The sequence below is a fragment of the Neoarius graeffei genome, chromosome 25 (genome assembly GCF_027579695.1).
Source record: "Neoarius graeffei isolate fNeoGra1 chromosome 25, fNeoGra1.pri, whole genome shotgun sequence".
NCBI lineage: Eukaryota > Metazoa > Chordata > Actinopteri > Siluriformes > Ariidae > Neoarius > Neoarius graeffei.
The window spans coordinates 43127655-43153487 of record NC_083593.1 but is presented as its reverse complement, the minus strand read 5'-3'; the positions used below and the strand labels follow the sequence as shown (position 1 = coordinate 43153487).

At 40.9% G+C, this 25833-nt stretch overlaps 1 protein-coding gene across 2 annotated transcripts in view; it reads right to left on the bottom strand.

Moving 5' to 3' along the window:
* LOC132873367 (ephrin type-A receptor 5) overlaps positions 1-25833 on the bottom strand; it is a 108566-nt gene that overhangs the window by 41261 nt on the left and 41472 nt on the right. The window contains exons 4-7 of one of the 2 annotated variants that reach the window (XM_060908857.1): positions 24976-24983; positions 19877-19899; positions 18057-18177; positions 14459-14794 (exon numbers count right to left, since the gene is read on the bottom strand). In XM_060908857.1, the coding sequence (XP_060764840.1) occupies positions 14459-14794; positions 18057-18177; positions 19877-19899; positions 24976-24983 (488 nt within the window). Of the gene's footprint in view, positions 1-14458; positions 14795-18056; positions 18213-19876; positions 19900-24975; positions 24984-25833 lie in introns of both variants that reach the window. The other variant, XM_060908856.1, reaches the window with a different exon arrangement.

The window sequence follows — 25833 nt, the reverse complement described above, 5'->3', positions numbered from 1 at the left end:
AGGCGGTCAGGAGGCTCAACTCCCTCCCTGTTCTGCCCCTCCTCACCCTGCCACAGATTCTGCCTGCACACCCCCCTGCCCCCCCTTCAGCATCTGACATGTCACCCTCACAGTCCCCCCCCAACACACACACACTCTCAACGTCCATTAACACACTAAACTCAGGGACTGCACATTTCACTTTACCACGCTCATTTGCACTATTCCGCACTACCTCACGTAAACAGCTATTAGTTTATTGTTTATTCTGCTTCTCTCATGTTTACCGGCTGTACCTCAAGTGCCCTTGACTATTTATTTGCTTCAATTTACGTGTGTGTATGTACAACCCCGATTCCAAAAAAGTTGGGACAAAGTACAAATTGTAAATAAAAACGGAATGCAATGATGTGGAAGTTTCAAAATTCCATATTTTATTCAGAATAGAACATAGATGACATATCAAATGTTTAAACTGAGAAAATGTATCATTTAAAGAGAAAAATTAGGTGATTTTAAATTTCATGACAACAACACATCTCAAAAAAGTTGGGACAAGGCCATGTTTCCCACTGTGAGACATCCCCTTTTCTCTTTACAACAGTCTGTAAATGTCTGGGGACTGAGGAGACAAGTTGCTCAAGTTTAGGGATAGGAATGTTAACCCATTCTTGTCTAATGTAGGATTCTAGTTGCTCAACTGTCTTAGGTCTTTTTTGTCGTATCTTCCGTTTTATGATGCGCCAAATGTTTTCTATGGGTGAAAGATCTGGACTGCAGGCTGGCCAGTTCAGTACCCGGACCCTTCTTCTATGCAGCCATGATGCTGTAATTGATGCAGGATGTGGTTTGGCATTGTCATGTTGGAAAATGCAAGGTCTTCCCTGAAAGAGACGTCGTCTGGATGAGAGCATATGTTGCTCTAGAACCTGGATATACCTTTCAGCATTGATGATGTCTTTCCAGATGTGTAAGCTGCCCATGCCACACGCACTAATGCAACCCCATACCATCAGAGATGCAGGCTTCTGAACTGAGCGCTGATAACAACTTGGGTCGTCCTTCTCCTCTTTAGTCCGAATGACACGGTATCCCTGATTTCCATAAAGAACTTCAAATTTTGATGCGTCTGACCACAGAACAGTTTTCCACTTTGCCACAGTCCATTTTAAATGAGCCTTGGCCCAGAGAAGACGTCTGCGCTTCTGGATCATGTTTAGATACGGCTTCTTCTTTGAACTATAGCGTTTTAGCTGGCAAAGGCGGATGGCACGGTGAATTGTGTTCACAGATAATGTTCTCTGGAAATATTCCTGAGCCCATTTTGTGATTTCCAATACAGAAGCATGCCTGTATGTGATGCAGTGCCGTCTAAGGGCCCGAAGATCACGGGCACCCAGTATGGTTTTCCGGCCTTGACCCTTACGCACAGAGATTCTTCCAGATTCTCTGAATCTTTTGATGATATTATGCACTGTAGATGATGATATGTTCAAACTCTTTGCAATTGTCAAACTCCTTTCTGATATTGCTGCACTATTTGCCAGCGCAGAATTAGGGGGATTGGTGATCCTCTTCCCATCTTTACTTCTGAGAGCCGCTGCCACTCCAAGATGCTCTTTTTATACCCAGTCATGTTAATGACCTATTGCCAATTGACCTAATGAGTTGCAATTTGGTCCTTCAGCTGTTCCTTTTTTGTACCTTTAACTTTTCCAGCCTCTTATTGCCCCTGTCCCAACTTTTTTGAGATGTGTTGCTGTCATGAAATTTCAAATGAGCCAATATTTGGCATGAAATTTCACAATGTCTCACTTTCGACATTTGATATGTTGTCTATGTTCTATTGTGAATACAATATCAGTTTTTGAGATTTGTCAATTATTGCATTCCGTTTTTATTTACAATTTGTACTTTGTCCCAACTTTTTTTGAATCGGGTTGTATGTATGTATGTATGTATGTATGTATGTACGTGTGTGTGTATACATATGAGTGTTTAGTCTATGTCTAGTTCTTATCGAGTGTTTATACTATTTGTATTGTTTATTTCAATTATTCTATTTTTATCTGAGTGTTTAGTCTATGTCTAGTTCTTATCGAGTGTTTATACTGTTTGTGTTATTTCAATTATTCTATTTTTTTATTTATGAGTGTTTAGTCTATGTCCAGTTCTTATCTAGAGTGGTTATACTGTTTGTATTGTTTATTAAATTATTCTATTTTTTATTTATTGCATTGCCTGTTTGCACCGTGGGTCAGAGAGGACTGTTATTTCATCTGTGCTGTATGTCAAGCATGTATAGCATATTTGACAATAAAGTTGACTTGACTTGAAAAAAAAAATGTTATGGAATTATGTATGGATATCGTAATGTCACACTGATATCACCACATTTTCATCAAATTTAACTCCATTAGGTGAGTGATTATCTAATTTAGTGTCATAAATGAGACACATTTCTGCACCTGTAACAGTGTGTGTGTGTGTGTGTGTGTGAGAGAGAGACAGAGGTTTTGATTTGTCGCTATTTAAGGAGGTATATATATATATATATATATAAGAGGTCAATTCAACCTCCTTAAGTAGAGACAGATCAAAACCTCTCTCTCTCTCTCTCTCTCTCTGCACACGCAGGAATAACATTGCTAACTTGGCATTGTGGAAAACAGTTGAAATAATCCTGACTGCATGACTGGGTAACAGCGAAATGAGTGGGCATGGGTAAAACATTTACTCAGTTATTTATTTTATTATTTATTATTTGCTCATTCTTTCATGTGAACATTTATTAATTTAATTTAAAAAATGTTTGGAATAAAAAAATATTGCCCAAAAATGTAAAATAGTTTAAATTATTAGTTACCATATTATATATGTAATGCTTAATGACAATACAATATATTAACATATTTTAAACACCTTATATTTCATTGTTTTTTGGTAAAAAAAAAAAAACGAAAGCCTTGTGACCTCATGGACTAGATTTAGCAACTATCAATGCCTATATCAGGGACGTAATGTTGCTCTTCAGACTCCTTCTGATGAGTGAGTTCGGGAAAACCGTGTACAGAGACAACGTTCATTGCTTCAGAATGTTTCTCAACTCGCTCTTTAGCCCTAAAGGGCAACGTTATCAGGAAACCTACCCCTAGCCATTTTCCTCTGACTTCTCTTATCAATAAGGCGTTTGTTTCCACCCACAGAACTGTCGCTTACTCAGTGTTTTATGTTTTTCGCACCGTTCTGTGTAAACTCTAGAGACTGTTGTGTGTGAAAACCCCAGGAGATCAGCAGTTTCTGAAATACTCAAACCAGTCCATCTGGCGCCAACACTCATGCCACAGTGAAAGTCACACTTTGAGATCACAGTTTTTCCCATTCTGATGTTTGAAGTGAACATTAACTGAAGCTCTTGATTTGTATCTGCATGATTTTATGCTTTGTGCTGCTGTCAAGGGATCGGCTGATTAGAGACCTGCATAAAACAGCAGCTGGATGGGTGTTCCTAATAAAGAGGCCGGTGAGTATATATGGGTAGTTCTTCGGTAAAGGAATTACATTCACAGCAAAATGTGGTAACTTTTTTTTTAGTTGCAGTACTCAAGATAATGGTATTAAATAAAAAAATTCACACTGTATGGGGTATATTTTGACCCTAAAAAGTACAGAAAATTGGCTGTTTAACTCTGAATGCAAAATATTTTACGCAGAAAGAAAAGCCAGTAACGAAATTACATCAGAAAAAAACCCCCTGAACTTTCATTTCTTAAAATTCAAACCAAGATTTTTCTGAAGCGACATTGCTATAATTGGAGTGATGATTTTTAAATCTGGTTTTCAGTACATTTTGCCTTGGATTCCACACGTACTTTAGCAATATCACTGAGCTGACAAGTTCAGGCAATCTTAATAATTTCACAGGAAAGCCATAGCCAAATGGTTAGAGAAACAGCTTTGGGACCAAAAGGTTGCTGGTTTGATTCCTTGAACCAGCAGGACTGGCTCAAGTGCTCTTGAGCAAGGCGCCTAACCCCCAACTGCTGTGGCAAGAGTGGTGGCGTACCTTGTGTCTGATTAGCTAGAGAAAAACTGATGATGTGATTAAGCCTCGGTCACAACCGGCCGTACGTGCGCCTACAGCCGGTCTATGTGCAAAAAACGCAAGAAACGCACGGAGGGCGCGCATGTGACGTGCTGATTTTCGAGCCATAGACCGGCCGCAGAGGCTCTTTGTCATGTCAAACAAACTCTACGGGCGCTTACGTTTTTTTCAGGTTGCAAGACAAACTTACAGCCAATGTGCGTCTTTCTCCATGAACAAAAAAAACGCAGCGATTTGGGAAACGCCAAAAATCGCACGGCCCAAAAAATCGTACGTCCGGTTGTGACCTAGGCTTTATCGGTTTGGGCAAGAACCCGGCCCTCACTAATAATTTAATAATTTTGGCCTCTCTGCTGCTCATATAGTTGCACTGCATCCTGGAAATTTGAGTCCAACATGCACTACTTCTCCATGGACTTTCTCTTTCATCCGGCACAGGAATAATAAAACTACAGCACCAACCAACAAATCAGCACCAAATCAGCCATATTTCAATATAAACCTATTTAATGTGCTCCACCAGGGTGGTTTTGTCCTTAAAGGTCCCATGGCATGAAATTTTCACTTTCTGAGGTTTTTTAACGTTAAAATGAGTTCCTCTGACCTTCTTAAGTCACCCCAGTGGCTAGAAATTTCATAATGTGTAAACCAAACTATGCCCACCCTTTGTCAACATTTGAGAATGGCGCGTCAAAATGGCGCGTTGATAGGCTCTTCCCTTTACTACGTCAGCAAGGGAGATGATCCCCACGCCCCCCCTCTGGATTCCCACCCACTGTATGGATTGCCCGCCCAGCTCAAAAGTTGCCACCAAACATGGAAGTTGCGCTGTACATGGATGTGACAACACAGAAAATAGTCTGTTTTTACTGCCGACGGGAGAGCCCCTGAAGACGCAGTGGCTTAATTTTATTTACTCCAATAATACGCCGTCGAGTCTACCCAAGACGGTGTATGTTTGTCGGAAGCATTTTCCTGAGGAATGTTTCCACAACTTGGGACAGTACAGGGCAGGTTTTGCACATCAACTGTCACTGAAGCCTGGGTCCGTACCAAGCATCCCTGCCGCATCAGCAACAAACAGCGAACAAGTAAGTGTATAACTGTTAAGTCGTTTTGCCGTGTTTTAAAATCGGTGCATTAGCCTTGCAATGGCTACATTAGCTGTGCAGCTAACCGCTTCCTGCAGTTAGCCAGGTACTCTGCGCTACAAAACCAAAAAGCATGCAGCATGCTCTGTTATAATAGCCAATCAAAACAGTTTTTACAAAGACACCCACATTCTTTTTTTTAAGTCACTCGTTCATTTTATTTGTTTGTTTGTTCAGTAAAAACCCAAACATTTGTTGAATTTATTTTATTTCCCCGCGTCGCACCTTAATGACGTCAGCGCGCGGTATTTTTCCCTTCGCGGTTTGTTCCTTCTCTCTCGCCATAGTAAGACACCCACATCCGCTTGTTCTGACCCACTGGAGGTAGCGTCACAGTGCTGTTAGCCAATCAGAGGTAACACTTTACATGTCATGAATATTAATGATAAGAGCTGAAATCCTGTCGCTCTCCCGCCACCCGCTCCTCCACCATACTAGATTAGCCTGAAACAGGAGAACCACAGCATTTTTTTCACCAAAACCGGCTCACAGGGCATTCATTCATACTAGAGACCACCGCACAATTAATGAAAAAACGATGCCATGGGACCTTTAATGGTAGAAATACAGTGTCAGGAGTTAGCAGTATTGCCGCTTTTCCACTACCAACGCGGCTGAGTTGGGCTGAGCCGTGCTGAGTTGGGCTGAGTCGAGCTGAGTGGGGCTGTTGGAGTTGCATTTTGACTACAACCGCGCTGAACCGTGCTGGCTGGAAGAGGGTGGACACATTGGGTGGCGTTAGCGAAAGTGGGTGGACGTCACGTGATGTCGTTAGGCGGGGCAAACAGTGACATCAGTGATCTTTTAAGCGGTAGTCTCACGACCCGGATAGTAAACAATAAACATGGAGGACATGGAGTCGTTAGTGTTGCTGGTCTTGGTGCTGTGGCTTGTTGTCACCGACAACGCCAACAGATACTGGCAAGAGCGTATAGATGAGGCGAGGCGCATAAGGCTTCAGAAATTCTCGTAATTCGTAATTCTTCTTCTTCCGGGTTTACGGTGTTTACAGATCCCAGTGTGCTTGCGGGGCGTGTGTGGGCATGTGAGGACACTCCTCCTCACCAATCAGTGCACAGGGGAGTGTCTCCTCACGCCCCTAGCCCCACTCGGCTCGGTTTGGCTCGCTTCAGCCCTACTCCAAAACCGTGCGAGTTTTGGGTCCTAAGCAGGGCTGAAGCGAGCTGAGTCATGCTGCTCTGAGGCAGTCGAAACGTGAGCCGTGTCGGGCTGAAGTGAGCTGAAGCGAGCTGAAAAAGGGTAGTGGAAAAGGGCCATATGTTACTAATGTGTCAAAATATGCACGTTTGATTTTTGAATAACTGTCGAAACAAATAAACAAAGTTCTCATTCAAAAAAAGTTTTTATCTCTCTGTCTTTGCCACAATGGCCTGAGCGTTTATGATGTGGCGGAAACGTTTATAAGTGACTTATTTAAAATCGCTCACTGGGTCACCATCTGTTAAGCTTCAACTGCTGATAACCCATAGCCACGCATTGGCGACGAATGGAGCAAAACGCAAAATCTCTCAACCGCGTCCCAAAACCAACTCACTGGGAGTAATTAGGAATATTGATTGTGGCAAGTCTTTGCAGAAAGATATGTCAATTACTTGCTGTGAATGGGCAAATATTAAAAGCTCACTGAATTGCTCTGCAAATGCCACCACTTATGTGCCTGTCGATGTTCATTGGGGAAATACGAGCACACTTCAGAGGCACATGAAAGACTAAAGCGCTAATCACTTGCACCTGTGTGCTATTCAGTTTGTTTTGAAATCTAGTTCACTTGAAATCAGCGAACATTTGATCAATCCACACAAACTGCCCTAGTTATGAAAATCTCGTTTTCCTCAAAGCAGAAACTGTGAAAAACAGATTTCTTCCTCCTCTTCATACAGCAGGCTGGGGGGCTGTGCTTCGTTTGCCAGTGTGACGTTAATTCTGCACACGCTGCGTGAGATGAAGCTGTGTTCAAGCAGGCCATCTTGGGCTGCAGAATCGTTCGTCTTGTCACCATTAATAGTGCTTTAAAGACCTTAAACCTTCTGTTGATCTCAGAGCACCTTAATGACTGAGGCAGATGTTGAAGCCAGTTACTCAGTGGAAAGCATCGTGCATTGCCGTGCCGTGCCTGTAAAATAAATTAGCGCCTTGATATTGTTTTTTGTGTACTACTTACGTGCATAGGTGGTGTGTTTGGTGACAGAGACATAGTAGCAGGAAAATAAGTGCAAATATTATGTTAAATATTTCACCCTAAATTAGACTGGAGCAGTGGCTCACAGGGGTTGTGCAAAAGGCCTGGGAGTTTACAGTAATGGATTACACAGAAGGGAAGGGGAAATAAATGGTTTTGCTCCGGCAACACCTGTGCCACCTGCTCTCGGAGTGGAAAAGAGAGTGGAAGCATGGAGCAGGACACGGTCACCACTACACAGTGGAACATTTTAATAAGCTTGGACGAGCCTGCGTTGTTATAAAAGGAGCAGTATTTGCTTTGATATGAACCTAGAGCAAGATCCAATAATCACCTGACTTAAAAAAACAAACCAAAAAAAACATCATGTGAATTAGAGTTGTTACGGTGTCACAAGTTCATGGTTAGTCGGCATTTCCTTTTTCAAAGTACCTGCTTTTTTTCAGTGAGGTTTCTTTGTTTGTTTGTTTGTTTGTTTGTTTGTTTGTTTGTTTGTTTTTTGGTTGATGATAAGACGGGAAAATGGCTGGACCAATCTTCATGAAAGTTTTAGGATAGATGGGCGTTGGTCTCAAATAGAACCTTGTGAAGGTCATCCAGTCAAGGTCACCAAAAAGGTCAAAATCGGTTTTGTTGTGGCTACTGCCTCATATAGAGGCGCTAGCCACAACGTCATCGTGCTGTAAGAATGTAAAAGTGTAACAGTCGCGCACTGTGCATACACGTGTTCCGATTAAAATGGCCGGTGAGTGTATACAATTCGGTTCACCATTCGAAATAAATGGACTAGACTAAAGAAATCGCTTTCAGACATGTTTATGCTTATTACAGAGGGAAAGTGCGTTCCACTGAGCTCTAGCGCCGGGCCATTTCCGCAAAATAAGAGTTTGGGTCATGGCAACAGTGTGTGTACGGTATGTCAGCCTCGGTTCGGAGGTTTCAGTTTCGAAAACTGTAAAAGGTAAGAGTAGAATAATACAAAGTACAGACACTTGGTATATTTTACTTCTGTGATTTTTAAATTGTTCATTTTTAGACTACGCTTCATTTTTGTGGCTACTGCCTCATAGAGTAAATATATATATGCTATATTTACATACATGTCAACCTTTGGTCAATCAAACCTGTATAACCAACCTCCAAAATCCGTATTTCCCTTATAAAATCCGTATAAGATGCAAATTAAAATAATTTACCTAAAATTTGAATGATAATTAGCAATGATATAACCCAGTTACTTTTTATTCAATATTAATAACAATAAACCTTCAGAATGAATACAAAGTATTTTTCCAGTCTCACCTGTGAAAGGTAATCCCATGTGATCTCGTTTGGACGGTAAATCTGTTGGTACAGTTAAACACAGCACATGAATGAGGCATCTTTATTCTCGGCTACTGTATACCAGAGACGGCTGAAGAATCTCCACTTTGCCCCATCCAATATGGCGGCGAGGATGACGTATGATTCTACGCAGAAGGCGGCGTCTATGTTTATATGTCTATGACTTCACGGTTGGCGGGATTCTCGCAATGCGGTGTGCGCATGATCAAAAGTGGAACGAAGTCTCGCTACCACAAGATAACGCGCGATTTCATAAGACTCTTTACTGGCTGTCTGTGGTGTACAGTACGTTTATCATCGTGGGAATTGATTATAGCTCTAAATAAATATTGAAGTTTTTTTTAAAGAATCCGTATAACTTTATTTATACGCCCGTATACTACGTTTATTGAATCAAATCCATATAAAATACGGACATTCCGTATAGGTTGACATGTATGTATTTACTGTATGGACATGGGATCAGAAAACAATTTTATTTATAAGCAGTAGCCACATGGACCCATAGGGTACCTATTTATTTATTTTTTTTGGCGATATCTTCCTTCATATTCATCATAAGTGCTACCGGGCGAGGTTTGTTTAGCCTGGCAACACTTGTTCTGTTCTGTTTTCCCAATCAAGTGGTTCTGTTTTGTGCCTGGATGAGATTCGCTAAAAATTTTGCATTCCCTCTTGGGTCCACCTCAGCAAAGCAGAGCTGCTGTTCCAAACTTAATCATACATGAGAGCTATTAAACACTCAGAAGAACATGCAATTGCTGCCCCGACCTAAACAAAATAACTATCTACTTTTGACTAAGCAGTGCCGCACACCGCCATACACGTTAGATTTTTTTTCTCTCTCTCTTTTGGTTAAGTGCACAGCTTTGCCTCTCTCTCTCTTTCAGCTGATAACAGCAATGTGATAAATATTGAAAATATAAGAGATTTTATGGAAAAAAAAATCAATCATTCTCAAAATTATCTTACTATGGATAAAGGACCACGCTAGATGAGAAAGTTTAAAGCAAACAGTTTTCACATTTCCTGTAATGGAACACAGCATAGTGAATCCCTAATCACCGTGTTTTCCACTTTTCACACAACAAAGGTTCTAACAACACCCTACCAAACATGGTGCTTAGCCTAGAGCCAGCCAGTTCACATGAAACATGACTGCCACTTGATGCATCGACCCAAACAGATTATCCCGAGTGCAGCCGCACAAGGCAAGTAGGTGTTCAGTATTCTACATCAGTCTCCTCTCAGACTATGTGAAATCCCTTATTTCAAGGCTGCCTTATCGTGACTGAGCCGCTTCACTCTCACACACACACACACACACACACACACACACGCGCGCGCACACACACACACACACACACACAAACAGCTGTGCAACAGGCTCCTTCTTCTCTGTCACCATGTGATGATCTTAATTACAGACCCTGGTTCAGATTAAACAACAGTAAGCCTTCATCACCTGAACAAAAAGTTAGAGATGTACTCATCAAATGCTGAGTATCGTTACTGAAACTGATACAGGACAGGTATCGGATCATAGTTTACATTTCTGACATGGACAAATCATAAATTCTTCACCTAGTCCACAATGCAAGTAAAAGCTCCAATGTGTTGCCACTTTATGCTCGCCTAAGAGCTAAACTAATTTAAATAAAAATTGAGCTAATTATGTACATTAATACACACTTTGGAATCTAAAGGAGTACTTATGTTGCTATAGTTTCTTGTCACGTTCTCTTGTCATAATTAAAGATCCTGTTTGACTTTGGCTAGCGTCTTTATTTTCACCTGATGGGAATGATTAAACATGAAGCACTGAGCAATGTACTCGTTCTGGAGTAATATAACAGCTTTTTTTTTTTTTTTTGCGGCCCGGTTTCCATCAAATCGTGCGCTCTGATTGGCTCGTGAGCGGTCCGGAATCCTACAATACGGACCCCGGTTGCGGACCTTTGGCGACTTGCTCGTTCGCAACAACAAACATAGTAGCAATTTTTTGTCAACGTTTATTTTCGCATTTCTCAGTATAATCGCATTAATTTTACAGCATGGATAGCGATAACGACAGTGTTCACAGCAAAAGCCAGCTTTATTTATGGAAAATTCCGAGCTGACGTAGCTTGTCAAACAGGTTTTTGACGAGCTTGTAGCAGGTTTGTTCTAAATATGGTTTCCCTTTCGGGCGCTCTCATTTTCTGTTAGAATTTGGTAAAGAAAAAAATAAATATATTATTTACCAGCTTAAGGTCGGTCCGTGTCATGAAATACCGTGCCCGAGGTCTTGAAAATACTGTATTGTCACCTCGGTCACAGTATTTCACAATACGGACCTCCCAGCTGGTAAATAATATATATTTATGTTGCACTGTCTTGTATTTTGATCAAGTTTCAGCAAAATACAACAGAAAAGAGGTGTTTTTTTTACTCTGAATTAGAGAAGTGAAAAAAAAAAAATCTAGTGATGGTTATCTGCTTGTCTCAGGCGCCCAGGCTAGCGATCTGCATTGTGATAATGTTATGTTAAAGATCATGCACATGAACACAACTTGTCCATCATGATCGAGCTGATTTGCATATCTTAGCAACAGAAGCTTGCACTGAGTGAACTTGGTTATTAAGAGTTTAATACTGAGACATCAGTACTGAGTCAGTATCAGGTATCGACAAAGTTCTGATATCATTATTTTGTTGAAAATGAAAAGTAGGATTGGGACATCACTAAAAAGAATGTTTGTGTATTTTTGTTTGTTGGCCGTGTGGAGTCTCTGCTATAAATATGAAACAGACAAATCAGGTCTCCTGGTGGATCGAAGAAAAAACAAAAACAGAGAACTGGAATTTATCATTTAGTCCAGGGGACAAATTCTGTGGTCAGAGAGAACTACAGCTTTTTCCTGGTAAAGTCCACCACAAAAATTCTGCAAACTTTGGTTAATTACCATGTTGGATTGGTGTCCTCTTATATACTTAGGCCACTTAAGCAGCACCACTGTAATAAACACTGTTGTAATAATAGTTATGAACAGCCACTCTGAGTCTCGGATGTCTAGAAATTATATACTTTGTCCATGTTGATATTTTTTCCTTGTAATCTTGTTCAGCTTCCTTGTAATGCTTTTCGGGGGTGGGGGTGGGGGTGGGACTGTCAGCAACCAACCATGACTTCAACTCCAATTCGATTATAATCCTGAAGCTGTTAGTACCTACAGTACATGTGACTGAATCTCACTCTACCGTATGGATGATCTAAAGGCTGTCCTGCCTGTACGTGAAAAAAATAAATAAATTAAACGCATGTTAACTGTTGAATGGACGTCACTGTATGATTGTGCGATGCAGGGGGTCTCATCACTGACACTCCAGTCATTGTAAACATCTGCTGATATTAGCTGAGAGCAAGCCACATGAAATATGCTTGAAAACTTGCAAAGTTTTATAGATAGCAGGATGAATAAAACTCATGATGAAGACCTGATCAAAGATGGAGTCTTTTCCACTATGAACACATGTGCCCTGTGTCCAAAATCACTCCCCACTCACTATATAGTGGACTATATAGCGAGGTCGCCATTTTGTAGTGCTGTCCGAATGTATCGTGAGAATTATTACACCCTATATAGTGCACTCAAAGTATCCCATAATGCATCACGAAAAATAGTGATGGTCACTAACCAAGCAATATGTCCCATCATGCATTGCGGTCGCGCTGAAAGAAATCAAATCACAAGCCTCAAATTTGATTTAATAAAAGGCAGCGGCAAAGAAGAAAGTATTCAGCCTTGATTTACAAGAATCGAAAGATGCAGGTACTTTTGTATTTATTAATGTTGGAAATGCACTCAGTATAATATGTATTTATCACAAAAACACATGCACGTATTTATTATTTTGAAAACCCACCAGCCGGCTGATCTGACACGTTTTAATTGTGCGACAGTAATGACGTAAATGACGGCGCGGCGGAGTAGTGTCCGAAAGCGTTTTTTTTTTTTTTTTTTTATCAATGAGCTCACCACGGGCGATTGCTCTAAGACAACGAGGGAGGCTCAGCCTCCTCTAAAAATGACGAACATCGTGTAGGATGAATTGCGCTAGGCTTATGTTACAGCCGACCTTATAACATTGCTATTTCAGATCCAGAATCATAGAAATATATGTGCTCAAACCACTACAGTGCGAAATCATTCCCTTATAACTTTCTCCAGTTCGCCTAATGAGTGCGTGAGTTTTTCCCCCTCGTGACAGCGCGATGCAGCCCAGCCTCAGTGGATTGGGAGCTATGTGCTTGTCAATCTCAAAATGCAAGACGATTATTGGACAAATACTGCGAAAATGCCCGCCCACGGAGTCTCACGGACTCCCAGCCTCAATGGACTTCAGTGGCATTTGGGAGCTATGCGCTTTTCAATCTCAAAATGCAAGACGGTTATTGGAGAAATACTGCGAAAACGCCCGCCTACGGACTCCGAGCCTCACATGGGAGGGACATGGCAGTTTCCGCGAGGAGACTGGTGATTGGTGAAAGCGGCCGGATATTTTCTTTGATTGACAGCTCGTTTCAAATATAGACAGGCACCGGTACAGTGTTGCCAGATTGGGCGGTTTCCCGCCCAATTGGGCGGTTTTAAGTGCATTTTGGCGGGTTTTGAACATATTTTGGGCTGGATAACGTCAGCAGTATCTGGCAACATCAGTTCAGTCCCATGCGGATTCACAGGTGGTGTGGTGTATTGTAAGAGATCAGCTTACATTTCGATTTCATTCATTACATATGGTTTCTACCAGCTTTTTTAGTTTGTATATATTTTCATTGTAAATAAAGTGTAAATATAGTGTTGTCAAGTTTGCTATCTTAGTTCCAGAAATGTCGTTTATTTGAGTGACTGAACTTGAACTTGAGGGGGCTAGTCAGCTAGCAAGAAAGCTGCGCACGGATGCCAAGCATTGCTGATTTAATTTTGGCGAAGCCATTTGCCAGTCTTCCTTTCGAGGAAAAAATTAAAATTAAAGAGCAGGGTAGACCAACGCCTCAAATTGACTTGGTGAAAAAGGTAGGGAATAATACTCGTTCCTTTCAGCTCTCCTGGTACGAGAAAGTGAATTGGCTAACAGCAAGTGACCCACATCAACAACAGTAAATAGGCTACTTTAGTAATATGTCATGGATGGACCAAAAATATAGAATCTATTTAAAATGTTTATGCTGAGTATATTATATTGGAATATATGTTTTTCTGGATATGAATTAAACACAGCTACAATTTGGAAAACATTTTTAAACAAAAACACAGCCGAGGTCAATTTTTAAACAACATGCCACAATTTTAAAATATAAAATGTTAAAATATACCCCCCCCCCCAACACCACCATCATGTATATTGGACAGTAAGCTAATGGGCCAAAAGAACCTGTTATTTCACAGTTTGTGACGCTGCCAACAATCAGCCAGATCAGAGGCAAGAGTATGGGCAAAATTGATGTGTTTTTTCTTTTAAAATCTGGAAATATCGTAACCGACCAGCCTCCCCTGTTTGAAAGACTACCAGCTGCCACTGGAGCTCACTATATAGAGGACTATATAGTGATTCCCTATATAGTGAATAAGGAGTAGTGAACGAGTGAGTGATTTCGGACACAGGGATGGACATGAAAGCTGCCAAAAATGCACTCACCAGCCTGGTTGGTTGTGACGTTAAGAGAAACGTATTGACGCAGTGGTTTGGTGAGCTCGGAGACACCGTTCACAGCCTCTACCTCAAAGGTGTAGTTTGTGTGGGCGAGCAGGTCGAGCACCATGACTGACGTGTTGCTCAGGCCCGTACGCTGGGGAAGGTAGCGCACGTGGCTGCTACACGGCTCGTGCTGCCTCGACTCGGCACTCATCTTCCTGCAGACCACGCTGTAGGTCACATCCTTCCTGCCACCCATCTCCTCCGGGGCGCTCCACTCCAGCAACACGCTTGTCTCGTTTACATTTGAAATGGCGTTGCGTGGGGCTGAAGGCGGCTCTGGGGAAAACGTAGAGTGAAACTATTATAAGCACATTCATGCTGTATGACAGAGATATTGAACCTGTGCACTGAATCTGGCTCATTTCAATTTTTCAATGTCCCACATGTGGCTTACAGTTTAACCTTCAAAACATACAGCTTATTATAATTTTTTTTTTTAAATCTCAATGCATACTATGAATTAATCTGAACCTGCAGGTCCTGGGTGCTGATAAGTGAATAAACTCTATAGAAACTGTCAGATTCTGAAAAGACCTTACTGATACATGTAAAATAAATAAATAAAAATTAAAAAAAAATTCCAGCCCCTAAGTGTGACACTGCTATGTTTAATGTGAATCTAAAGTTTGGTTATTATTTAGACTTTCTTTATTGTATAGATTACAAAAAGAGCATCATTATAGCTTTATGAACAGAATAACTAGTCTGTTACACTATACTTTTCCTTCATGCTGTTCTTTCATCGGCCTGCATTACCTAACAGACATACAAACTGTACAAGAGAATAACCGTAATACTTCTGGATATTAGGAAAGGGATTATGATATATAATATTCAATATAATAATAATCTTTTTCCTCCTTTTATTCCTTTTTTTTTTATTAAAGAACGACCCATAATCTCATCTGTTTATAGTCACACTAAATATTGTGAAAGTGTGGAACGTCAGCATAACAAATTAACTTCTGTTATCACTTATATTATAGCAGCTATAAAATTTCCCTTATTAAACTTTTTTTTTCTCACTCGTAAAGTTATGAAGGCAAAAACTGCAACAGAGAAACTGTCCTTTTATTATTACTCTTAGATTTATTATTAGACGAGATTGTGTGTAGAACGCATTATAAAGGTCCCTGGGGGGGATCCAGAGTTGTCACTATAGAAATGATAACATATTTGAATGAACGCATTAATATAAACCTTGCAGCTGGTACTACTGTCCGAAATGCCGTCACAGAAAATTAATCAACACCATGCAACCAATGAGAATTGAGAATTCAATAGTTCAAAAATTCAAAGTTTGCACTGTTCTTTTATTTTCATGTGTTATTTCAAATAATTATAATTTGATAAAATCTTTTCCCATGTGCCATCTGATGGCTCAAACTGTTAAAAGTAGCAAATAATTAAAGCGAGACGGCCTTTCGATTTCATAAAATTGTTGAAATTTAGTTCCCTCTGAAATTTGGTCATTGTGATATATATTTATTTCTGTAATATCTCACAAAATATCAGGCCATTCTGTGGCTGGGAAGTTATTTAATTTGAAGGGATTCCTGAGCAAATAATGTGCATGAAATCGCGCAATCAAGCAGACAGAGGAAGTCCGTGTGCGCATGCGCAGGTTTACCTTTGACCGTGCACTGACAGTTACATCATTCTGTCGCTAAATGAACAGCTGATCACACCGAGGTGCTCGCTGACTGCCGATATTTATTAGTTTGGTCCTGTGTTTCCTTTCCTTCGTATATAACATAACGTCTTTTATTTTTTTCGCGGTGTGGTTTCCATCAAATCCTGCGCTCTGATTGGCTGGCGAGTTACGGACCCCGGTTATGGACCTCTGGCGACTCGCTCATTCACAACAACAACAAACACAGTAGAATTTTTTGTCAACATTTATCTTTTTTTTATAAGATTTATTTATAAGATTATCAAAGATCTTATACATTTTTGCCAGCCTTTCTCAGGAGAATAGCATTAATTTTACAGCATGGATAGCGATAATGACAGTGTTCACAGCGAAAGCGAGTTTTACTACCCTGAGGAAGAAGAAATAAAAAAAAAAAACATTGCAGGAGAAAGCTAAAAACCTCTAACTGTTGCTAACACCGAGCAAAAACATGGCTGAATCCTGAATGACTCAATTTTGTATAAATAGGGGACTACATAGGCGGCAAAATGTAGTTTTTTTCCAGCCATGGAAGTGCACTTGTATACCGAGGAGGAAGCCATTTGCATTACAGCCATGAATGAGGATTCAAAATGGCGGCTTGCCTCGGCTTTCCCTTTCAGGCGCTCTCGTTTTCTGTTAGAATTTGGTAAAGAAAAAAATAAATATATTATTTACCAGCTGAAGGTCGGTCCGTATGGTGAAATACCGTGACCTCGGCCTTGAATACTGACCTCGGCCCAGAGGGCCTCGCTCAGTACTTTCAAGACCTCGGTCAAGGTATTTCACAATACGGACCTCCCAGCTGGTAAATAACATATATTTCCTCTCACTTTCCGTTACTGTAGTCAGTCTTTCACGTTTCATTCTCACACTCACGTCCTCCATTTTTCTCTCCTTTTTCAAATTTGTATCCCACAATGCCTTGCGTAAACGGGGAAAGCCCTGTGATATGATGTATGATGTAGTATCTTGAATTGGGTCATGGTGAAACAGGAAAAAATAGCAGAGAATTTAGGGCCATGTGGCCCTAAATTCATTAACTGTTCTCATCTCATCTCATTATCTCTAGCTTTATCCTGTTCTACAGGGTCGCAGGCAAGCTGGAGCCTATCCCAGCTGACTACGGGTGAAAGGCGGGGTACACCCTGGACAAGTCGCCAGGTCATCACAGGGCTGACACATAGACACAGACAACCATTCACACTCACATTCACACCTACGGTCAATTTAGAGTCACCAGTTAACCTAACCTGCATGTCTTTGGATTGTGGAGGAAACCGGAGCACCCGGAGGAAACCCACACGGACACGGGGAGAACATGCAAACTCCGCACAGAAAGGCCCTCGCCGGCCACGGGGCTTGAACCCGGACCTTCTTGCTGTGAGGCGACAGCGCTAACCACTACACCACCGTGCCGCCCCATTAATTGTTCTATTTTAAAAAAAATTTAAAAATTAAAAAAATTGGAAGTCTGTGATTCGAATTCAGTAGCTTTCAGTCCACTAAACAAAAATAATTGTGTGTTGGGAAAATTCTTTTTATGACCTACACTTGAAAAATCTGAAAGGCAGTCTAGCTTTAATTATATTGCTCTTTACCCGCATTATAGGATTTGACTGTTGCAAAATAATACTAAAAACACCCACTTTCTATTAAATTAGACATTTTTGAATATTAAATATAAACAACCTTGATTTTTAATATGATCATAGGCTATAATACCATGTTATTCACTATGCTGCCATTATGATGTTATAATAATAATGCTCACAATGCACTAATCATACAGGTTCTACGGTTTTATAATAAGCTGTTTTCTTTTATTTCGGATCCGAAATACAAAAAAGCACACGGAGTATTTACTTGTGCAGGCCATGTTGGTTGGGTCTGTGTCTTTCTTGTAGTAGCCATGCTCACACTGACAGGAAGTGGAGCCCTCTGTTTTCGTGAAGCTGTGAGGCGGACACTTACTGCATGTCCTAGTCTGCAGAGCAGATCTGTAGAACCCAGGCTTACACACTGCAAATAACACACACACACACACACAAAAGCAGAAATTATTACATTATGAATGCGACTGATCAATGCCTTTGTACCATTTATTTGGATTTGATGAGAAACATTGGCTGTTAAAGTCAAACATTCATGTGCCTCATTAAAAAAAGAGCAGGTGCTCATATCAATGGTGCTTTGATGGCTAAAATGCAGAATGCTCATTAACACAGCGTACTTTGTCCCACATCAACATTTCTCGCGCAAATGAAACCTTTGATGTATTTATCGTTTCACTCCCTTTCTAATGTGCATCTGATGCTGATTAATGAATATATTTGTGAATCCATTTCTGTGACTCAAGTTGGTTTTCTATGACTATAAGTCAATTCGAAACACTCGAGAGCACAGGAGTGAATGACACACACTGAACTGATTCTCCGAAAGGCTTTAGAGAGAACTCATCGAACCTCACACATTATGGATTTGTAAAAGAATGAGAGTTAAGATGTCTGTAGGACAGCGGAGACAAACGGAGCCTGTGCGTCTCGTGTTTATGACTGTTGAAAATGACTTTCAGCTTAGCACCGATACTTCTGCACAGCAGACACACTGACACTGCAGAACACACTCAGGTAATGAATTGCTGTGGATAACGAGAGGCATATTATCAATAGGCTTCTGCAGTGCAAAGTGCACACGCAGACGTTAATTAAGGCTTCCTGGGCATGCATTAAGAAGCTCTGTAAATTCAATCCGACACCAAGCTGTAATAAAAACGATATTTTGTAGCTCAAAAATAGTACTTATAAAGCTCTGTTTCTCACGATGTACTTTAAAAGTCTGGGGATTGATTTATATTCAGGTCTGTGACTCTGTGAAAAATGAGCTGGCTGTAAAACAGCCTCATCACCGTCTCTCTTGCATTATGAAGCTCCTCAGATATCTGTCATTCACAGTATGCCACCATGCTCTGACCTGCACATTACATTTGCCTCCTGTCTGAAGCTCTAAATAGACCTCTGCAGGGTTTGGGGTTTTTGGCAGCATCAGGCCCTCTTATCCATGTACAGTCTAAACGGCTGGCTTGTTTTAATCGAGCGTAGCGGCAACAGCTAAGGATTTGCTCTCCATGATGAAAATCAGGAATACAAATAAAAGAACATGAGCAGTGTATCGCTTTCTGCTCTGATCAGACACAGCACACTAGTGTATGTAATTACTTTAATAGAAAGTCTGGTTGACATTTAAATTGCGCTTTACATTTGAGTCGCTGTGACCCTATGAAAGATCATTTCCTCTGCCATGTCTCAGAGATTAAAACTGCAGTTGTGTTCAATGCAATTGTAGTCTTTATTTTCTTTTTATATCTTTTTTTCCCCCACTTCTACCGTATGTGGAGTTGATGTGGATAGGCTGAGCTGATAAGCTTGACAAGGGCAAAAAAAAAAAAAAAGATAAAGACTTAAAAAAAACATCTGGAATAGGAAAGGAGCTTGACAGTGTAATGGTATATAACTACAGTCCGTACACTGTTTACACTGCCAAGCTCCTTTCCTATTCCAGACATTTTTGTTTAGAGTCTTTATCTTTTTTTTTGTCCTTGTCGAACAACCCTGGGTTTTGAGACACAAAATGAATAAGAAACTCTACCATGCCTGAAGCAGTGTGATGAGGTTTCCACAAACTACTCCCTGATTTGTTGAATGTGTTCCTTTCGTGGATGAAATATTAGAAAATTCGAGATAAAAATAAACATTGCTTTTTTTTCCCCACATATGAACATTCATCGTTAATGCGAAAGTGTTCATACAGGATAATCGTTAGAAAAAATATGTAATGTTGGACGAAAAAAGCCATCATGACAAATTGCGCTGTATGTGTAAAGAGCTTAAGGCTCCATCATACAGTAAGCAGTGCTGTTGATGGACGCCAGGATGATCGAACCACACTCTGATGATGTAGGGTTTATTTTGAACTGAATGATAACAGCAAATACTATTGAAGCAATGAAAATTCTGGTCCCAGACCAAACCCAGTATTCACAATACTTTGGACTGAAAACCTAAAACAACATGATTGATGAGGATGATTTGAAATTTAGTATCCATCCATCCATTATCTGAAGCCGCTTATCCTGTGCAGGGTCACGGACAAACTAGAGCCTATCCCAGCTGACTGATGCCCCTTTTCCACCAAAGCAGTTCCAGGGCTGGTTCGGGGCCAGTGCTTAGTTTGGAACCGGGTTTTCTGTTTCCACTGACAAAGAACTGGCTCTGGGGCCAGAAAAAACGGTTCCAGGCTAGCACCAACTCTCTGCTGGGCCAGAGGAAAGAACCGCTTACGTCAGCAGTGGGGGCGGAGTTGTTAAGACCAACAACAATAACAAGACCGCGAAAGATCACCATTTTTAAGCGACGAGAAGCAGCAGCTGTACAAACACGAAGTCATCCATTATTATTATTGTTGTTGTTGCTGCTGCTTCTTCCGTGTTGTTTTTGCTTCGATATTTGCGCTAAGGTTTATGCAAACGTAACTGACGTATACAGCAACGTAATGACGTATACAGCGACGTAACTGACGTATACAGCGACGTAATGACGTGGCTTCCATTAGCACCGCAAGCTATGGAAAAGCAAACTGGTTCTCAGCTGGCTCGCAAGTTGAACGAGTTGTGAACCAGCACCAGCACTGGCCCCGAACCAGCCCTGGAACTGATTTGGTGGAAAAGAGGCATATGGGTGGGTACACCCTGGACCAGTTGCCAGATCATCGCAGGGCTGACACATAGAGATAAACAACCGTTCACACTCACATTCACACCTACAGTCAATTTTAGAGTCACCAATTAACCGGCATGTCTTTGGACTGTGGGGGAAACCACAACACCCGGAGGAAACCCATGCAGACATGGGGAGAACATGCAAACTCCACACAGAAAGGTCCCTGTCAGTCACTGGGCTCAAACCCAGAATGTTCTTGCTGTGAGGCGACAGTGCTAACCACTACACCACTGTGCTGCCCAATTGAAAACATGTTTCTCTTATTCTTCAGGAACATGGAGAAAAAAAAAACAACCCACAACTCTTAAGGTCAAACAAAAAATAATTGAATTTAGATATATATTTCAGCTTAGAAATTAAAAATGAGATTTATGGGCTAATTAGTGTATACGTTTTTTATATTTCAAATGTTTTGTTAACAGCAAACATGGACATACACTACCGTTCAAAAGTTTGGGGTCACTTTGAAATGTCCTTATTTTTGAAAGAAAAGCACTGTTCTTTTCAATGAAGATCACTTTAAACTAATCAGAAATCCACTCTATACATTGCTAATGTGGTAAATGACTATTCTAGCTGCAAATGTCTGGTTTTTGGTGCAATATCTCCATAGGTGTATAGAGGCCCATTTCCAGCAACTATCACTCCAGTGTTCTAATGGTACAATGTGTTTGCTCATTGCCTCAGAAGGCTAATGGATGATTAGAAAACCCTTGTACAATCATGTTAGCACAGCTGAAAACAGTTTAGCTCTTTAGAGAAGCTATAAAACTGACCTTCCTTTGAGCAGATTGAGGTGGGGTTTACATTAGACCGTATCAGCGGATCATCAGATTAACGTTTTTAAAACGATTAGTGTGCACACAGCAACACCAATACACGATTCGCGTGCACACAGCAACACCAATACACGGATACACTCGGCTCCGCAGGCATCCTGCGCTCCAAATCACTCCGCCCTGAACAGCGAGTGCCCTCTGGAGGGTGCGCACTCCGGCCCTGCGCAGCTCACAGAGCGCGCGAGTATAGCGCACGAGCAGTGATTCGGGACTGAGCCGCTGTGTGTGTGATCCCAGCGCATATCACTTACCACTTGCAAGTGGAAGGATGGCAAGCCTAAAGACAATCATAACTACACAATGGGCAGTATTTGCATCAGTATTTGCAGTATTTTCATACTTTTATACTCTTTAATGAAAGGTGATACAAGGCGGAAGTCTGCGCCGTTTTTCAGCAGTCGCGTCACATGACCAACGCCAGCGAATCAGGAAGGTGGATGTCACAGTGACGTTGTCCAATGACGACGCCAGCTAGAGCTCAGCACAGCGTATCCGCGTATTCTCAATGTTTACACAGCACCGGATCAGACACGATCTGGATTGAATACGTGGACCCTGGCGGATTCCCGTTTCCCGGCGTTTCCAGGCGTTTTAATGTAAACGGACAGTGCATCCGCGAAAAAAACGAGACAGATACGGTCTAATGTAAACTTGGCCTGAGTTTCTGGAGCATCACATTTGTGGGGTCGATTAAATGCTCAAAATGGCCAGAAAAATGTCTTGACTATATTTTCTATTCATTTTACAACTTATGGTAGTAAATAAAAGTGTGACTTTTCATGGAAAACACAAAATTGTCTGGGTGACCCCAAACTTTTGAATGGTAGTGTACATGATTTTCTTTGAATTGATTCCAGTGAGTAATGTTTAACAGTGACTGGTTAAGTTTCTCTTTATATTCATGAAATACATCTGATATAAACACATTTTAACAAAGAGACTATTACTGTTTTCACTCCAACCCAGCATGTTTAATCCATGTACGGTATACTGAGATTTGTTCTGCTGCACAGCCCTAAAATTTGATTTGTAAATGCATGGACTGTTCCTTGCTAGATTTTGGTTTAACTACAAATCACAAACCCGTGAGTCAACAAAATTACAGTTGTATATGTCCTAGGAAAAACACTTCTCTAGAAATTAGCATAATATTTCACATGGTTGTAACTTCACAAAGGTTTTGCCAAGATCTCACCCTGTTATTTTTGCAAAATTTATTGCAATAAGCTGCGACGACTCCCTGGTTCTCATGTGCGCCAATTTTTCAGCTTTGCTAAATAGGGCATGGGGTCAACTATGACAATGCATACCCGCTATAGTTATTTACATTTATAAAGCAATTTTCTTTCCTTTACGCAGAGAGGTGTGTAAACCGGCTATTCGTGATGAACAGAACATGAACTCACGCAGCGCAAAAACATCTCTGATAACCTGAGACGCATTCCTGTAAACAAACCCGAGGAGAGTGTATGAGAACATTCACTGCTCAACCCAGGGTTTATGCTTTGTGTCAGGGAAAGTGCTTACGCTGTACTTCTCCAGAAACTATCAGACTTCCCAATCAATCCATCTCATCTCATCTCATTATCTCTAGCCGCTTTATCCTTCTACAGGGTCGCAGGCAAGCTGGAGCCTATCCCAGCTGACTACGGGCAAAAGGCGGGGTACACCCTGGACAAGTCGCCAGGTCATCACAGGGCTGACACATAGACACAGACAACCATTCACACTCACATTCACACCTACAGTCAATTTAGAGTCACTAGTTAACCTAACCTGCATGTCTTTGGACTGTGGGGGAAACCGGAGCACCCGGAGGAAACCCACGGGGAGAACATGCAAACTCCACACAGAAAGGCCCTCGCCGGCCCTGGGGCTCGAACCCAGGACCTTCTTGCTGTGAGGCGACAGCGCTAACCACTACACCACCGTGCCGCCCATCAATCCATCTATGAACATGAATACATGTTAAATATTGGATAACATCTTTATGCTCGGAATAATTTTCATCAGTCCACAAAAAAGTTTAATACACACTTCATGTTAACATTATATACAGTAACAGTCAAAAGTTGGGACACACCGACTCTTCGCACACTACCAGAATTATCTTAAACAGCTTCATGAGGTAGTCACCTGGAATGCTTTTCAATTAACAGGTGTGTCTCGTCAAAAGATTATTAATGCTATTCACATTCACTGGATATGAGCAATCGCGCGCTCTGATTGGCTGCTCTACTACTAGGCTACTGTGAGTAGAGAAAAACAAAATGGCGGAGCGTGTTGCTGAACCACCCGAGGATGAAATAAAAACTCAACTCGAAAACAAAACCCCAAAAAATACAAAACAAAAGAAGCAACAAAATATGGAATGAAAGTATTTGATGGTAAGAATGTATCGTTTTTTATTTTTCAAGAATTATTATTATAGCATTTTTCACAAATTGCTACGGTCATTTTGCCAGGTTTGTTTACATTCTTCATTAAAATTTGTTGAAATTTTTAAGACTGGTTCAAAAGCTCAAAGAAGTTTGAAATTACATCACTGAAATGTTCAGGGAAGAATTAAATAAATGTCTAAAGCTATTCTAGACCTCGGCACGACAGCAAAATGGCACTTTCTACAAAAAATAAATAAATGAATAAATAAATAAACACTGAAGTTTTTAAGAAGTCCGCCTCAGCGGACATTTTGTATGAAGTTTTTATCAAATTTGCAAAAAATAAAATCCTCCGTTTTCTCAAAATCCAGTGAATGTGGATCAAATAAAATAGTTATTCCACTCAATCTCGTCGTACATGGCTTATAGCCAACTCGGTATGACACACCTCATCAGCTATCAGCTCATGTACGGCTCAATTTCGTGGAATAACTCTTAAATGGAATTTCTTGCCTTCTTAATGCATTTGAGATCAAACAGTAAATAGTAAATAATAAAAATACAGTAAACAGCCCTATTACACGACTGTAGTAATCCATATTATGTCAAGAGCTGCTCAACTAAGTAAAGAGAAAAGACATCCATCATTACTTGAAGACATAGGGTATCTTTTAATTGATAAAAATAACGAAAAAAAACATTGAATTAAAATGTGTCCAAAGTTTTGCCTAGTACTATACATTTTAGCTATATTACACTTTTGGTCTTCTTAAAAACTACAATTTACCTGGTGGGCTATTGTGTAATAGGTAATAGAAACAGTAGCTGGTTAATAGGCTTATTGAAAAGGCCAGTCAAAAGTCGCACTTCAAAGACGCTCTGGACTCTTACGCAGAGCATTTTTTAACATAGTTACTGAGGCCAGATTGGGTCTCCTATGCCCCTTTTCCACCAAAGCAGTTCCAGGGCTGGTTCGGGGCCAGTGCTTAGTTTGGAACCGGGTTTTCTGTTTCCACTGACAAAGAACTGGCTCTGGGGCCAGAAAAACCGGTTCCAGGCTAGCACCAACTCTCTGCTGGGCCAGAGGAAAGAACCGCTTACGTCAGCAGGGGGGCGGAGTTGTTAAGACCAACAACAATAACAAGACCGCGAAAGATCGCCATTTTTAAGCGACGAGAAGCAGCAGCTGTACAAACGCGAAGTCATCCATTATTATTATTGTTGTTGTTGTTGCTGCTGCTTCTGCCATGTTGTTTTTGCTTTGATATTCGCGCCAAGGTTTATGCAAACATAGCGTCGTAACTGACGTATACAGCGACGTAATGACGTGGCTTCTCTTAGCACCGCGAGCTATGGAAAAGCAAACTGGTTCTCAGCTGGCTCGCAAGTTGAACGAGTTGTGAACCAGCACCAGCACTGGCCCCGAACCAGCCCTGGAACTGATTTGGTGGAAAAGGGGTACTAGTCAATGCCAAACCAGCTTCACTGAGAGACCAAATTTTAAACCAAGTTCCGTATTATCATTTGGTTCAATCAGTTGCAATAAATTAATCAAGTACCATGTAAGTACACTACCGTTCAAAAGTTTGGGGTCACTTTGAAATGTCCTTATTTTTGAAAGAAAAGCATGGTTCTTTTCAATGAA